The sequence below is a fragment of the Molothrus aeneus genome, unplaced genomic scaffold (assembly GCF_037042795.1).
Source record: "Molothrus aeneus isolate 106 unplaced genomic scaffold, BPBGC_Maene_1.0 scaffold_43, whole genome shotgun sequence".
Taxonomy (NCBI): Eukaryota; Metazoa; Chordata; class Aves; order Passeriformes; family Icteridae; genus Molothrus; species Molothrus aeneus.
Genome location: NW_027099100.1, coordinates 608,362 through 623,925, shown reverse-complemented (window position 1 = coordinate 623,925; position 15,564 = coordinate 608,362). Strand labels below are relative to the sequence as shown.

Sequence of the window (15,564 nt, the reverse complement as noted above, 5' to 3'; positions counted from 1 at the left end):
GCCCAGGGGAAGCTTCCCTGCCCATGGCAGGGCTGGCACCGGACGGGCTTTAAGGTCGCTCCATCCCAAACCATTGCAGAGCCCCTGGGGCCGGGATGGGGCGGGGCGGGCGCTGGGCAGCGCCGGCAGCTCGTGCTGCCGCCTGCTGTTGGCACCCGGAACTGCACAGTGTGACTGATTTCCCACGCTCGCTGCTGCCCTCCTGTGGACAATTCCTGAACCACAACTGCCAGAATCCCCAAATCCCAGAACGGGTCAGGCTGGAAGGACCCAGAGTGGGCACCTGGCCCAACCTCCCAGCTCAGGCAGAATCATCCCAGAGCAGTGCAGAAAGGGACATGGCACTGGACAGAACTCAACACAGCACTGAACAGAGTTGTACATGGCACTACTGATGTTCCTCACCGGGAAGGGCAGAGGGTCTCAAATACTCCCTGACCTCCTGGCCCCACCCCTCCTGATGCCCCCTGGATCCCTCCTGGCCCCAGGCCATATGGCCAGTTCCACTGGTCACCTACAGGCACTCACCATGTCCTTCCCCAGATCTGCTCCAGCAGGACCCTCTGAGCCTGGACTACCACTGGGGACTGTCCCTCCCCAGGGGCAGGACCTGCCCTTGCCCTCTTCAACCTCCCAGTCTCCAGCCTTTAAGCTCCCCCTGAACTGCAGGATGTGGCAGGATGCTCTGCCTGAAATGTACCCGAGAGGCAGTGCCCCATTTGTGGCCATTGGGACAGCATTGAGAGGGGTCTGGTGCTGCTTTTGGTGCTGAATTGGGCTAAAAGCAGCTCAAATCACCAACCTGGAATTGACAACTGAGGGTAGACCACCAGAACTGGGCCTGGCCATCCATCAGCTGACTCTGGAAATGTCCAATCCCCTCTCAGACAGAGATTCCTCACCCATATTCTTGCTTGGAATGAAATGTGAGTGAGATTGCTCTCTCGGGAAGGGGATGCTCCCCAAGGATCCTCCTCAAAACTGAGAGAACGAGATGTGACCACCAATGTTGGATTGGGGAGCAACATGGAGCCCTGCTTAGGAATTGTCACTTTTTGTTGGCTTTGTCAGATTTATTTAATGGAATTGTTATGATTTAATTATTGATTGGAATTGCTTTGCTCAATGACCTTGGTGTGTACAGCAGTCGCAGAGGCTATGGCAGCCTTGTTACTGGGAGTCTTCATGAACGTGGTGGCCAGGGTCCCCACAGCAACCTCGGTGACCTCGGTGACCTTGGTGGCCTCATGGCTCAGAGGATCCCATTGGCCCATGCCAAGGCTGTGGTGGACAAGGGAGTCCTCTGGAAGGGGGCCCTGGGGATGCTCCCACCTGGGGGACAAAAAGGGGTACAATGGGAGGCCATGTGGGGAGTGAGGAGGTTGGGAACAGCCAAAATGGGGCATTAGGGGTGGCAGGAGAGATGGTGGCCATGAGGTGCCAGGTGACAGGACGTCGTAGGTGGGGGGATATGGGGGGTAGAGGGGCTAGGTAGGTCAGCGGGGTCATGGTGGGCTTAGGGATGACAGGGGTCAGAGGGAGTCAGGGGGTGCCATGGAGGGTGACAGGGGGTGACAGGGCTTCAGGGAGTGCCATGGGGGGTTGTGGCCCACCCACGTCCAGCACACGGGGCCCATCCCAACAGCACTGCTTTAGCGGAGAGGGACAGGGTCAGTACAGGCAGGGCCCAGTATCTGCCCTCCCCTGGCAGGGGTGTTCCTGTCCCTGTCCCCTCCCAGAAGTGGGAATCCCCATCCCTGCGCCCTGTCATAGATGTTCCTGTCCTCATGCCCACAATGGGTGCCCCCAAATTTGATGTCACCAGCACTGGGTGTCCTTCTCCCCCCACACACAGTGGGTGTGCCTGTCCCCCACTCCCAGTGAGTATCATTGTCCCCTGTGCCTTTTCATGGGTGACCCCAGGGCCACAGTGTATGTCCCCATCACCCCAGGCTGTCCCTGTGCTCTCACCTCAGTGCCACTCGCAGTTGTATTTGCTGTAAGTCCCAGTGGATCGGAGCCAGATCCATGTCCTCTTCCCATCCCGGGTGACTTTGGTGACCTCGAAGGTCTCGAAGGGCGGGATCAGCACCTCCTCCTTCCCTGGATACACGGAGAACTGACGGATGTCCGCGCCATGGCATGTGTGCACCTCGAAAATTGTGTCTGTCCCAAATCGCAGAGCAACCTCTTTACGCAGTGACGTCGATGTGAACTGACCAAACCGGACTCTCTGGCCACGCCGTGCCTGGAAACGAACGTCATGCACACCCCGGAACACGCGGTGACACTGCCCTTTCTGAGCCTGCCTCAGTGTCACCAGGGCCTGGGTCAGCAGGAAATGCAAAGTTTTGAAGTGGAAGTTGTTCCGGTATTCCTGGCGGGAGCGCCCGGCCGTGCGCACGGCTGCGTTGAAGTCCCTGTACACGTGCTGCGAGGTGTAGGCCATGAGAGCGAGGGCCTGCCACTCGGACGTCAGAGGGGACACGGGAGAGCCCCGCTTGCGCCACTCAGCATCTGCATGATACCAGCCCCAGGCAAAGCGAGGATTTTTCTGGTACTCGGAGTTGTAGAGGGAAGGCAACTTTGCATTCATGGCAGGGCCACAGCCCCGGTACTGGTCATCAAAGGAATTCAAGGCCATGTCCAGGGGCACCACCTTGATGGCCACGGTGGCCATGGTCAATGCCAGCAGTGCCAGGGTGTGAGCCAGGAGGGCCATGCTGGAGAGAGGCCACCACGAACAGTGTGGGACACTGGGGGACAAAGAGGGACACGCTGAGGGGACAATTGGGGCACACGGGGGTACATGGGAAGGGTTCCTCTGTGAGGGGCTGAGGAGGGGAACTGAGGGCAGTCGTGGGGCAGGGGGGCAGTTTCAGCTTGAACATGCTGATTCCAAATCCTGGGGTCATTCCTGGACTCCCCTCAGACCCCCAGGACAACAATCCCACTCCCCTGGTCCCATGTCCTCCACCCTTAGTGTCCTCCTAGACCCGCAGGAAATTATATCAAATTCTGTGGTCGCTCTCTGTCCCTGCAGCAGTGACCCGTGGACCCCAGTGCTGTGTGCCTTCCAGTGTTGTTCTGCGCCCACCAGCCCCACAACCCCTCTCCCAATCCTGCCTCAGTTCCCCCAGTAGTGTCACTCCTGCCCAAACCCTGGGAACAATCCCTTACCTCCCCAGTGTCCCCACGGTGCCCCACCAGCCCCTCATCCCAAACCTGGTCTTGTGTTTAACCTTCCATTGTTCCCCCCACGGCTCCCCAGGACCTGACTCCTGCTCCCACATCTCTTTAGACCACGTGTGGACCAGAGCCCTTCCAGGACTTCACCCAGACTCCAAGAGCCACGCCCTCACCCCCCCAGTGTACCCCAAATGCCTCTCCCAGACCCAAAACCTGCTCCCAGTCTCGATACCCATTTCATGCCAATCCACGACTCCAACCCAAGTCCAGGGTTCATCCCCTGCCCCGCAAAACATCCCCCTGGAGCCCCCATGGCCCCACCCTGCAATCCCAGTCCCGTGTCCCCCCCTCAATAAGACCCCAGTGTCCCCCCAATCCCTGATACCGAAATCGGCTGGAGTGAACTCCCTGATGGAACTGGAGGTAGCAGAAAGCCGGAATTCTTTATCAGCTCGGAATCACAGCAGATCTCTCCTGGTCCTGCAGCTCAGGGGGGACTTTGCCATGGGGTATTTATCCACCACAATTATAAATATTCATTAGAAGGGGCTTCTTAGCTAATGCAGATTCATCAGTTTCTCTGGAAATAATTTGCATGGTTCTGCCTCTTTCTGGAAGTCCTTTTATGGTACTGGAGGGTCATCCAAAGGGGTTTCTGGGTGTGGTTTTCACTGATTGCCCCAATATGCCAGATGACCTTTCCTGCAACTTCTGCTTTTTCCAGTCACTGCTCCTTCTGTGCTCCAGAACTTGCAAAAGACCCTCACTGGAGTTTCTTTATCTGTTTCTTCATGGATTCCATCCATGTTCATCCTGACTACTCACACTTCTACCACCTTTCCTTGTTTTGGCCCATTCATCTATAAGCTCTGTCTAGCACTATTGAGGAATCTGAAATTTTCTTTCTCTCTCTGATTGCTCACAGCCCAGATCCCCAGTCCCACTCCCACAGGCCCATGCAAACGTAGGAACTCACTTGCCATCTGCTTTGAGCATTGCTCGTGCCCATGGAGCCATATGGAGAGATAGAAGTCAATTAACAGCACAGAGATCTCCAATAAAATATGAACAAGAATTAATGCCCCTCCTCGATACTACCCAGCTGCCCAGAGAAGTGGCTGTACTATAGTGCAGGGCACACCAGCTTTGGGATTGACAAATCCCTGTGCGTAAATAGACTTGTACTAAAGCTGCACGAGAGGTTGTGCAACAAAGCATGCTGGTGTTAATTCCTGAGAATGGAATTTCACCCCCAGGAGGTGAGGCCTGGATAGAGTTGGGCAGATTGAAAATTGGCTGCTTATCTAAAAGCCCACAATAAATGGGTGGCTGAGTGGGTGAGAGGAAACTCCCAAAAACCAGGTCAGGCCCTCCCCAGCGGATGCTGCAATTTGTAAAGGAGAAAAGCACCAGCAAAGCTCTGGGGAATTCATGAGATGGGGACTTCTCTGTGGCCTCAGATCCTCAGTGTCCTTAGGACAAAACTGTCAGGTCTGTTACGGAGAAATGCCGGATATGTTTTGAAAAGAACCCTTTGAATTCAAAACCATCACCTCCAGGTGTCACTGGAAGTGGAACACTCCTGGGGAGTACTGGCAAATGGCTTTTCTGAGCTACCACGCCAACATAGGCTCAGGTATCTCCTGGTGTTGGTGGATCCCTTCTTGGGGGTCCAGAACTTCTCCTGCCAAACCAGCAAGGCCAGGGAAATCATCCAGGCACTCCCCCAAGAGATCATCCCCAGGCTCAAGGTGCCTACAGGGATGTGATCTGATAGGGGACTCTATTTGGTATCTGAGGTGTGACAGCAACTCAGTGAGCTGTGATGAGGGGGACTGGGGGGGACTGGGGGACCATGGGACTGGGATTGAGGTCATTGTGGGTGTGCAATAAGAGAGAGAATAGAAAGTTTCAGATCCCATAAAGATGTAGGACTGAGCTTAAAATGAATGGGCAAAAGCAAGGAAAGGGGGTAGAAGTGTGGATATCAGGATGAACGTGGATAGAATCCATGAAGAAACAGATAAAGAAACTCCAGTGAGGGTCTTTTGCAAGTTCTGGAGCACAGAAGGAGCAGTGACTGGAAAAAGCAGAAGTTGCAGGAAAGGTCATCTGGCATATTGGGGCAATCAGTGAAAACCACACCCAGAAACCCCTTTGGATGACCCTCCAGTACCATATAAGGACTTCCAGAAAGAGGCAGAACCATGCAAATTATTTCCAGAGAAACTGATGAATCTGCATTAGCTAAGAAGCCCCTTCTAATGAATATTTATGATTATGATGGATAAATACCCCATGGCAAAGTCCCCCTGAGCTGCAGGACCAGGAGAGATCTGCTGTGATTCCGAGCTGATAAAGAATTCCGTCTTTCTGCTACCTCCAGTTCCATCAGGGAGTTCACTCCGGGCAATTTCGGTATCAGGGACTGGGGGGACAATGGGGTCATTTTAGAGGGGGACACAGGACTGAGTGGTGGAGTGGGGCCATGGGGGGGGTCCAGCAGGACACTGCAGGGGCAGGGGATGACCCCCAGATTTGGGTTGGAGATCTGGGGTGACTCTGAAAGGGTCACGGGACTGGGAGTAGAACTGGGGTTTGGGAGTGAGCCGAGGAGGACAGTGGGGGTCAGGGACTGGCTTTAGGGATTTATTTGAGGTTTGTAATCAGTCCAGAGTCACAAGAAGGTTGCAGAGGATTGTGAGCAGGCTTGAGTTTTTGGTGAGCGCTGGGGGGACAATGGAAGGGAAACACTGGACTGGCATTGGGAGGGGGGCTGGTGGGGCACTGAGGGGACACTGGGGATGTCAGGGATTGTCCCCAAGGTTTGGGCTGGGGAACTGCAGAGGGGCTGGGGTGACACTAGGGGGGAAGGGACACAGGGCTGGGAGCGGGGTTGTGGGGCTTGTGGGCACAGGAATGACACGGGAGGGGACACAGCAGTGGGATCCAGGGCGGCCATTGTGGGATTATGATCATGGAGGGCACAGCTGGGTGGAGAGGTAGTGACCCCAGAATTTGAATCATGGTCCTGGGGGACTGGGAGGCTGCTAATGGTTGATGATATGAGACCATGGGTGTGAGATTGTTGCTCTGAGGGTCTGAGGGACACTGGGGAGTCCTGGAATGACCCCAGGTTTTCAGATCAACATTCCAGGCTGTTTCCAAGGGTCTTCCAACCAGAGCTACTCCCCATCCCCTTGGCTGACACCCCCCCGCCCCACCTCAGCCCCTCACAGAGGGACCCTTCCTATGTACCCTTGTGTGCCCTCATTGTCCCCTCAGCGTGTCCCTCTTTGTCCCCCAGTGTCCCACACCGGTCCCGGTGACTTCTGCCTGCCATGGCCTTCCTGGCTCACACCCTGCCACTGCTGGCAATGACCATGGCAACTGCCATTGCCATCAAGGTGGTGCCCTTGGACATGGCCCGGGACTCCTTCGATGACCAGTACCGGGGCTGCGGCCCTGCCATGATCACGGCTCTGCCGTCCCTCTACGGCTTCGAGTACCAGAGGAATCCTCACTTTGCCAGGGGCTGGTATCATGCGGACGCTGAATGGCGCAAGCGGGGCTCTCCCGTGTCCCCTCTGGCGTCCCCAGGGCAGGCCGTGGCTGTCATGGCCTACACAATGAAGTACCTATACAAGGAGTTCAACACGGCCGTGCGCACAGCCGGGCAGTCCAGCCAGGAATACCGGAACAACTTCCACTTCAAAACGCTGCATTTCCTGCTGACCGATGCCCTGGGGACGCTGAGGCACGCTCAGAAGGGGAAGTGTCACCATGTGTACCGGGGCGTGCGGGGCGTTCATTTCAAGACACGGCATGGGCAGAGGGTCCGGTTTGGTCAATTCACATCGACGTCGCTGAGCAAAGAGGTCGCCCAGAAGTATGGAACAGACACCATATTTGAGGTTCACACATGCCATGGCGTGGACATCCAGGCTTTTTCCTACGATCCTGGCAACCGTGAGGTGCTGATCCCACCCTTTGAGACCTTTAAGATCACCAAAGTCACCCGGGATGGGCAGAAGACAAAGATCAGTCTCCGCTCCACTGGGACATTCAGCAAACACAACTGCGCGTGGCTGTGAGGTGACAACAGAGAGGAATGCCTGGGGTGATGGGGACACCCACTGTGGACCTGGGGACACCAAAGATATGGCTCAGGGGGCAATGATACTCACTGGGCATGGGGGACAAGGACACCAATTGTGTGTGTGGGGAGAAGGACACCCAGTGCTGGTGATACCAAATTTGGGGGCACCCATTGTGGGCAAGAGGGAAAGAACATCCATGTCAGGGCACAGGATGGGGATTCCCACTTCTGGGAGTGGACAGGGACAGGAACACCCCTGCCAGGGGAGGGCAGAGACTGGGCCCTGCCTGTACTGACCCTGTCCCTCCCTGCCAAAACAGTGCTGTTGGGATGGGCCCCATGTCCTGGACGTAGGTGGGCCACAACCCCCCATGGCACTCCCTGAAGCCCTGTCACCCCCTGTCACCCTCCATGGCACCCCCTGACTCCCTCTGACCCCTGTCATCCCTAAGCCCACCATGACCCCGCTGACCTACCTAGCCCCTCTACCCCCCATGCCGCCCCACCCACATCCTGTCACCTGGCACCTCATGGCCTCCATCTCTCCTGCCACCCCTAACCGTCCATTATGGTCATTCCCAACCCCCGCACTCCTACATGGCCTCTCATTATGCCCCTTTTTGTCCCCTAGGCAGGACAATCCCCAGGGCCCCTTTCCACCGCAGAGGACTCCTCTTGGCCACCACAGCCCTCGCAGTGGCCACCAGAATTCTCTGGACCACAAGGTCACCAAGGACACCATGGTCATTGTGGTTGCTGTGGCATCCGTGGCCACCATGATCATCAAGACTCCCTGAGCCACAAGACTACCACAGCCACTGTGACCACTGTGCCCACCAAGGTCATTGAGAAAAGCATTCCTATTAAAAAATTCTATCAAAACAATTCCATGAAACAATTTGTTTAAAACAATTCCATTAAATAAATCTGACACAGCCAGCCAAAAGTGACAATTTCTTAAGCAGGGATCAATGTCACTCCCATGAACAACACCCCTGGGAACGTCTCTTTCTTGAGGAGGATCCTTGAGGAGCATCCCCTTCCCGAGGGAGGAACCTCACACACATTTCATTTTAGCTAGAATAGAGGAGAGGAATCTCTGTCTGAGAGGGGACTCGACGTTCCCAGGGTCAGCTGATGGATGGCCAGGCCCAGTTCTGGTGCTTCATTCTCTGTTCTCCATTCGGGGTTGGTGATTTCAGCTGCTTTTAGCCTAATTCAGCACCAAAAGCAGCAGCAGACCCCTCTCAATGCTGTCCCAATGGCCACAAATGGGGCATTGTCTCTTGGGCACATTTCAGGCAGAGCATCCTGCCACATCCTGCACTTCAGGGGGACCTTAAAGGCTGGAGACTGGGAGGTTGAAGAGGGCAAGGGCAGGTCCTGTCCCTGGGGAGGAACAGTTCCCAGTGTCAGTCCCAGATGGGGGCAACCTGCTGGAGAAGTACTGGAGAAGGACGAGGGGGTGTTGGTGGGTGACCAGTGAAGCTGGCTTTGTGTCCTGGGGCCAGGAGGGATCTAGGGGGCATCAAGAGGTGCAGGACAAGGAGGTCAGGAAGTGATCATGCCCCTCTGCCCTGCCCAGGGAGGCACATCAGGACTGCTGGGTCCAGCTATGTCTAGTGCTATGTTCAGTTCTGCCCAGTGCCATATCCATTGATGGGCTGTTCTGGACCCAATCCTGTGCTCAGGGATGTCATTGCCTGAGCTGAGAGGTTGGGCCAGGTGCCCACTCTGGGTCCTTCCAGCCTGACCCATGCTGGGATTTGGGGATTCTGGCAGTTGCAGTTTGGGAATTGTCCACCGGAGGGCAGCAGTGAGTGCAAGAAATCAATGGCGCCGCCCCCAGCTGCAGTTCCGGGTGCCAACAGCAGGCGGCAGCACGAGCTGCTGGCGCTGCCAAACACCTGCCCCGCCCCATCCCGGCCCCGGGGGCTCTGCAATGGTTTGGGAAGGAGCGACCTTAAAGCCCGTCCGGTGCCAGCCCTGCCATGGGCAGGGACATCGTCCCCTGGGCCAGGCTGCTCCAGGCCTGGCCCAGTCTGGCTTTGAACCGTTCCAGGTGTGTGGCAGCCACAGCTTTGGTATAGATGGGTAATATTATGATTGGCTCTCACAAATCAGGGATGAATATTGGTTGCATGTAAAGAGAAGTTTTGTTGATGCATGATTATGTTTTTGTGGTTTGGTTTTTGGACACTCTCTGTTTTCCCATTGTCCTAGGGTGAGGTTATGATGCTTGTATCCCCAGTCGTGTGTTCTGTTTATGCTCGATATTATATTCTGTGCCCACAAGACTGGCTTAGAGTGAAGGCGGGGAGAAGAAGAGGCACAGAGTTTTGTTATCAGGAACTGGACTCCTCCTCCACATTCTGCTGGCACACTGTTGATGTCTATGCATGGACGGGGCAGAATACCATGCTCCTTTTGCTTTTTTGGTTGGTTAGTCAGTTAGTTTAGCTAGCTGAGGCAGTCTGAGTTTTCCCTGGACTTTTTTTCTTTCCCTTTTCTTGGAACCATTCAAACCTGCTCCAGACTGAGACCCAGGGAAACACTGAGAGCTGGCACTTTGTAGCCTGACGGGGCCTATTCCGCAACTTTTCCCAGCACCGAAGGGACTGATAACAGAGTGACCACCCACTGAATTTGTCATCTCTTCAGAGCAGTGAATGAGTGTTGTCATCTGGTATTCTTCATTTTGTGCGCTGGGGAGTGCTTGGCCTGTTAAATAAACAGGTTCTTTCCACTTCTGTCCAAGGAAGTTCTTTCCTGAACCAGCTGGGGGGAGGAGTCATGTAGGTTTAATTTCTGGTGGGGCCCATTTTGGAGGTTTTCTCCCAAATTTGCCCTAAACCAGGACACTCATAGTCTCCTTTTCCCCCCTCTGTATTCTTGCCACCAGATGGCCCTGGTTGTCCGGGCTGTCAGGGACATGGGCTTGTATTTGTGCCCTTTGCATGGGGCAGCTGGGAATGGGAGAAACTGTGCAGGGGAGGCGTGGCATGACAATGCCTCACCCCCAATCAGAGTGCAGGAAAGTCTCCACCAATGGACAGCAAGGAAGGGTCAGCTGAAAGACTTCGGGAGGGGCCAGGGATATAGAAGGAAAATTTTTGTATATGTATGACTGCTTATGGATATGTATTTGCTGATGCAACAGCAGGGGTATAAAAGGCAGAGCCGCCATTTTGTGGATGAGACTCTGGCTGCAGCTAAGCACACCGCTTAGGATTCATGTGGAACAACATTTTTTCTATCTACCTTTTGAGCAGAAAAATTCACCTTGCCAGAGGTTTACTTGCAGAAAGGAGACAGAAGAGTCCTGTAATTTTATACATCAACAAAGGAAGAGGCTGTGGGGAATTTCCTCATGGAGTGTCTCAAGTTGCTGGATGATGCAGCCTCCTTTTTACCCCAATTTCCCAGCCATATCTCCTACTCATTTCCCCACTGGCCGAGGTATTCGGAAGGTGCAGACTTCCCAATCCAGCCACTGCATATCCCCCTTGCTACACATCCCACCCTTCTGTAACTCAGACACATGACCATTAAAATGAGCATTAACTCCACCCGGTGTGGGGAAATTAAAATTCTTCAGCCTGCTAAGTCTTTCCTCGTCTTCTTCTTGAAGTTCAGGAATTTGGCAGGACCTTGTCTGAGCAGCAGTCCATGTCAGTGAGGAATATTTTCTGAAACTGATTGTTTTCCCAGTCATTTCCACATTTAAAAATCCCTGGCCCAATCTACCACAAGATCCACACAATGTCTTTGTGAAGAAACATTCCTCTTATTCCTTTCAGGGCTGAATAAATTGTGGAGCAGAAATAGAGTTTGGTTTGGTTAAATCCTGAATATGTGGGAAAGCTCAAAGTTTAGTCAAGAATGCAAATGAATGAATTTCTAAAGAAGTAAAGGCCAGTCATGGAGATGTTGGTGGAGAGAGGGGGTAGGGAAGATTATTGTTTTTCCTCTTCTCTTCCTCTGCTCTTCTCCCTTTTTTCCCTTTTCCTCCAGGGAAAATGGCACTGGTGGCCTTGGTGACCACATTTTCTGGGGGTCATGGTGGTCATGGTGACCATGGTGCATGGTGACTGTGAGAAACGACCTCTCACTTTAAATTTTTAAAGGTTTATTAAACTCCAACAAACACAATAAAGGGACTGAATAAGGAAAATAGGCAGCACTAGGACCATGGCCGACTGCCAGTGGCTCATCCAAAAAATGGCAGCTTCAGCTTTTATACCCCCAGTGTTGCATCAGCCAAACCTGGCTCTCTAAAAGCCTGTCAACCAACCATCCACTGGTGGAGACCTTCTTGTAACTTGACTGGAGGTGAGGTGAGGTGAGGTGAGGTGAGGTGAGGTGAGGTGAGGTGAGGTGAGGTGAGGTGAGGTGAAGCAAGGCATGCCACGCCTCCCCAGCAACAGGTTTTCCCCATTCCAAATTGCCCAATGTCTGGCTTCCACATATCCCTGACAACCCTGACAACCTGGGCCGTCCGGTGGGAACAACATTGAGGGGGGGGAAAGGGGACAGTGGAGAGAACAAAGAGTGTCCAAAAATCAAACGACAATCACATTACTGTCAATCAACAAAACTTCTCTTATCATACACACAATGCTCACTCTTTAATTGAGAGAGTCAATTATCATATTACTCATCTAGAACCAAGCTGTGGATACCCCACTCCTGGAAGTGTTCAAGGCCAAGCTGGGCAGGGCCTGGAGCAGCCTGGCCCAGGGGAAGCTTCCCTGCCCATGGCAGGGCTGGCACCGGACGGGCTTTAAGGTCGCTCCATCCCAAACCATTGCAGAGCCCCTGGGGCCGGGATGGGGCGGGGCGGGCGCTGGGCAGCACCAGCAGCTCGTGCTGCCGCCTGCTGTTGGCACCCGGAACTGCACAGTGTGACTGATTTCCCACGCTCGCTGCTGCCCTCCTGTGGACAATTCCTGAACCACAACTGCCAGAATCCCCAAATCCCAGAACGGGTCAGGCTGGAAGGACCCAGAGTGGGCACCTGGCCCAAACTCCCAGCTCAGGCAGAATCATCCCAGAGCAGTGCAGAAAGGGACATGGCACTGGACAGAACTCAACACAGCACTGAACAGAGTTGTACATGGCACTACTGATGTTCCTCACCGGGAAGGGCAGAGGGTCTCAAATACTTCCTGACCTCCTGGCCCCACCCCTCCTGATGCCCCCTGGATCCCTCCTGGCCCCAGGCCATATGGCCAGTTCCACTGGTCACCTACAGGCACCCACCATGTCCTTCCCCAGATCTGCTCCAGCAGGACCCTCTGAGCCTGGACTACCACTGGGGACTGTCCCTCCCCAGGGGCAGGACCTGCCCTTGCCCTCTTCAACCTCCCAGTCTCCAGCCTTTAAGCTCCCCCTGAACTGCAGGATGTGGCAGGATGCTCTGCCTGAAATGTACCCGAGAGGCAGTGCCCCATTTGTGGCCATTGGGACAGCATTGAGAGGGGTCTGGTGCTGCTTTTGGTGCTGAATTGGGCTAAAAGCAGCTCAAATCACCAACCTGGAATTGACAACTGAGGGTAGACCACCAGAACTGGGCCTGGCCATCCATCAGCTGACTCTGGAAATGTCCAATCCCCTCTCAGACAGAGATTCCTCACCCATATTCTTGCTTGGAATGAAATGTGAGTGAGATTGCTCTCTCGGGAAGGGGATGCTCCCCAAGGATCCTCCTCAAAACTGAGAGAACGAGATGTGACCACCAATGTTGGATTGGGGAGCAACATGGAGCCCTGCTTAGGAATTGTCACTTTTTGTTGGCTTTGTCAGATTTATTTAATGGAATTGTTATGATTTAATTATTGATTGGAATTGCTTTGCTCAATGACCTTGGTGTGTACAGCAGTCGCAGAGGCTATGGCAGCCTTGTTACTGGGAGTCTTCATGATCGTGGTGGCCAGGGTCCCCACAGCAACCTCGGTGACCTCGGTGACCTTGGTGGCCTCATGGCTCAGAGGATCCCATTGGCCCATGCCAAGGCTGTGGTGGACAAGGGAGTCCTCTGGAAGGGGGCCCTGGGGATGCTCCCACCTGGGGGACAAAAAGGGGTACAATGGGAGGCCATGTGGGGAGTGAGGAGGTTGGGAACAGCCAAAATGGGGCATTAGGGGTGGCAGGAGAGATGGTGGCCATGAGGTGCCAGGTGACAGGACGTCGTAGGTGGGGGGATATGGGGGGTAGAGGGGCTAGGTAGGTCAGCGGGGTCATGGTGGGCTTAGGGATGACAGGGGTCAGAGGGAGTCAGGGGGTGCCATGGAGGGTGACAGGGGGTGACAGGGCTTCAGGGAGTGCCATGGGGGGTTGTGGCCCACCCACGTCCAGCACACGGGGCCCATCCCAACAGCACTACTTTAGCGGAGAGGGACAGGGTCAGTACAGGCAGGGCCCAGTCTCTGCCCTCCCTTGGCAGGGGTGTTCCTGTCCCTGTCCCCTCCCAGAAGTGGGAATCCCCATCCCTGCGCCCTGTCATAGATGTTCCTGTCCTCATGCCCACAATGGGTGCCCCCAAATTTGATGTCACCAGCACTGGGTGTCCTTCTCCCCCCACACACAGTGGGTGTGCCTGTCCCCCACTCCCAGTGAGTATCATTGTCCCCTGTGCCTTATCATGGGTGACCCCAGGGCCACAGTGTATGTCCCCATCACCCCAGGCTGTCCCTGTGCTCTCACCTCAGTGCCACTCGCAGTTGTATTTGCTGTAAGTCCCAGTGGATCGGAGCCAGATCCATGTCCTCTTCCCATCCCGGGTGACTTTGGTGACCTCGAAGGTCTCGAAGGGTGGGATCAGCACCTCCTCCTCCCCTGGATACACAGAGAACTGACGGATGTCCGCGCCATGGCATGTGTGCACCTCAAAAATTGTGTCTGTCCCAAATCGCAGAGCAACCTCTTTACGCAGCGACGTCGATGTGAACTGACCAAACCGGACTCTCCGGCCACGCCGTGCCTGGAAACGAACGTCATGCACACCCCGGAACACGCGGTGACACTGCCCTTTCTGAGCCTGCCTCAGTGTCACCAGGGCCTGGGTCAGCAGGAAATGCAAAGTTTTGAAGTGGAAATTGTTCCGGTATTCCTGGCGGGAGCGCCCGGCCGTGCGCACGGCTGCGTTGAAGTCCCTGTACACGTGCTGCGAGGTGTAGGCCATGAGAGCGAGGGCCTGCCACTCGGACGTCAGAGGGGACACGGGAGAGCCCCGCTTGCGCCACTCAGCATCTGCATGATACCAGCCCCAGGCAAAGCGAGGATTTTTCTGGTACTCGGAGTTGTAGAGGGACGGCAACTTTGCATTCATGACAGGGCCACAGCCCCGGTACTGGTCATCAAAGGAATTCAAGGCCATGTCCAGGGGCACCACCTTGATGGCCACGGTGGCCATGGTCAATGCCAGCAGTGCCAGGGTGTGAGCCAGGAGGGCCATGCTGGAGAGAGGCCACCACGAACAGTGTGGGACACTGGGGGACAAAGAGGGACATACTGAGGGGACAATTGGGGCACACGGGGGTACATGGGAAGGGTTCCTCTGTGAGGGGCTGAGGAGGGGAACTGAGGGCAGTCGTGGGGCAGGGGGGCAGTTTCAGCTTGAACATGCTGATTCCAAATCCTGGGGTCATTCCTGGACTCCCCTCAGACCCCCAGGACAACAATCCCACTCCCCTGGTCCCATGTCCTCCACCCTTAGTGTCCTCCTAGACCCGCAGGAAATTATATCAAATTCTGTGGTCGCTCTCTGTCCCTGCAGCAGTGACCCGTGGACCCCAGTGCTGTGTGCCTTCCAGTGTTGTTCTGCGCCCACCAGCCCCACAACCCCTCTCCCAATCCTGCCTCAGTTCCCCCAGTAGTGTCGCTCCTGCCCAAACCCTGGGAACAATCCCTTACCTCCCCAGTGTCCCCACGGTGCCCCACCAGCCCCTCATCCCAAACCTGGTCTTGTGTTTAACCTTCCATTGTTCCCCCCACGGCTCCCCAGGACCTGACTCCTGCTCTCACATCTCTTTAGACCACGTGTGGACCAGAGCCCTTCCAGGACTTCACCCAGACTCCAAGAGCCACGCCCTCACCCCCCCAGTGTACCCCAAATGCCTCTCCCAGACCCAAAACCTGCTCCCAGTCTCGATACCCATTTCATGCCAATCCACGACTCCAACCCAAGTCCAGGGTTCATCCCCTGCCCCGCAAAACATCCCCCTGGAGCCCCCATGGCCCCACCCTGCAATCCCAGTCCCGTGTCCCTCCCACAA

General features: G+C 55.1%; 3 protein-coding genes across 3 annotated transcripts; 1 reads left to right on the top strand and 2 right to left on the bottom strand.

Annotated features, from left to right (window-relative positions):
* Positions 1-1,972: 1,972 nt before the first annotated feature.
* LOC136570893 (NAD(P)(+)--arginine ADP-ribosyltransferase 2-like) lies at positions 1,973-2,722 on the bottom strand. The gene has a single exon (XM_066571299.1). The coding sequence runs from the start codon at positions 2,720-2,722 to the stop codon at positions 1,973-1,975; it is 750 nt and encodes a 249-aa protein (XP_066427396.1).
* A 3,808-nt stretch (positions 2,723-6,530) lies between these two features.
* Positions 6,531-7,283, top strand: LOC136570923 (NAD(P)(+)--arginine ADP-ribosyltransferase 2-like). The gene has a single exon (XM_066571338.1). It carries the CDS (start codon positions 6,531-6,533, stop codon positions 7,281-7,283), a length of 753 nt encoding a protein of 250 aa, XP_066427435.1.
* A 6,711-nt stretch (positions 7,284-13,994) lies between these two features.
* LOC136570892 (NAD(P)(+)--arginine ADP-ribosyltransferase 2-like) lies at positions 13,995-14,744 on the bottom strand. The gene has a single exon (XM_066571298.1). It carries the CDS (start codon positions 14,742-14,744, stop codon positions 13,995-13,997), a length of 750 nt encoding a protein of 249 aa, XP_066427395.1.
* Between the last annotated feature and the right edge of the window lie 820 nt (positions 14,745-15,564).

Coding starts and splice junctions, on each gene's coding strand:
- LOC136570893 (XM_066571299.1), bottom strand. CDS start 2,722: ATGGCCCTCCTGGCTCACACCCTGGCACTGCTGGCATTGACCATGGCC.
- LOC136570923 (XM_066571338.1), top strand. CDS start 6,531: ATGGCCTTCCTGGCTCACACCCTGCCACTGCTGGCAATGACCATGGCA.
- LOC136570892 (XM_066571298.1), bottom strand. CDS start 14,744: ATGGCCCTCCTGGCTCACACCCTGGCACTGCTGGCATTGACCATGGCC.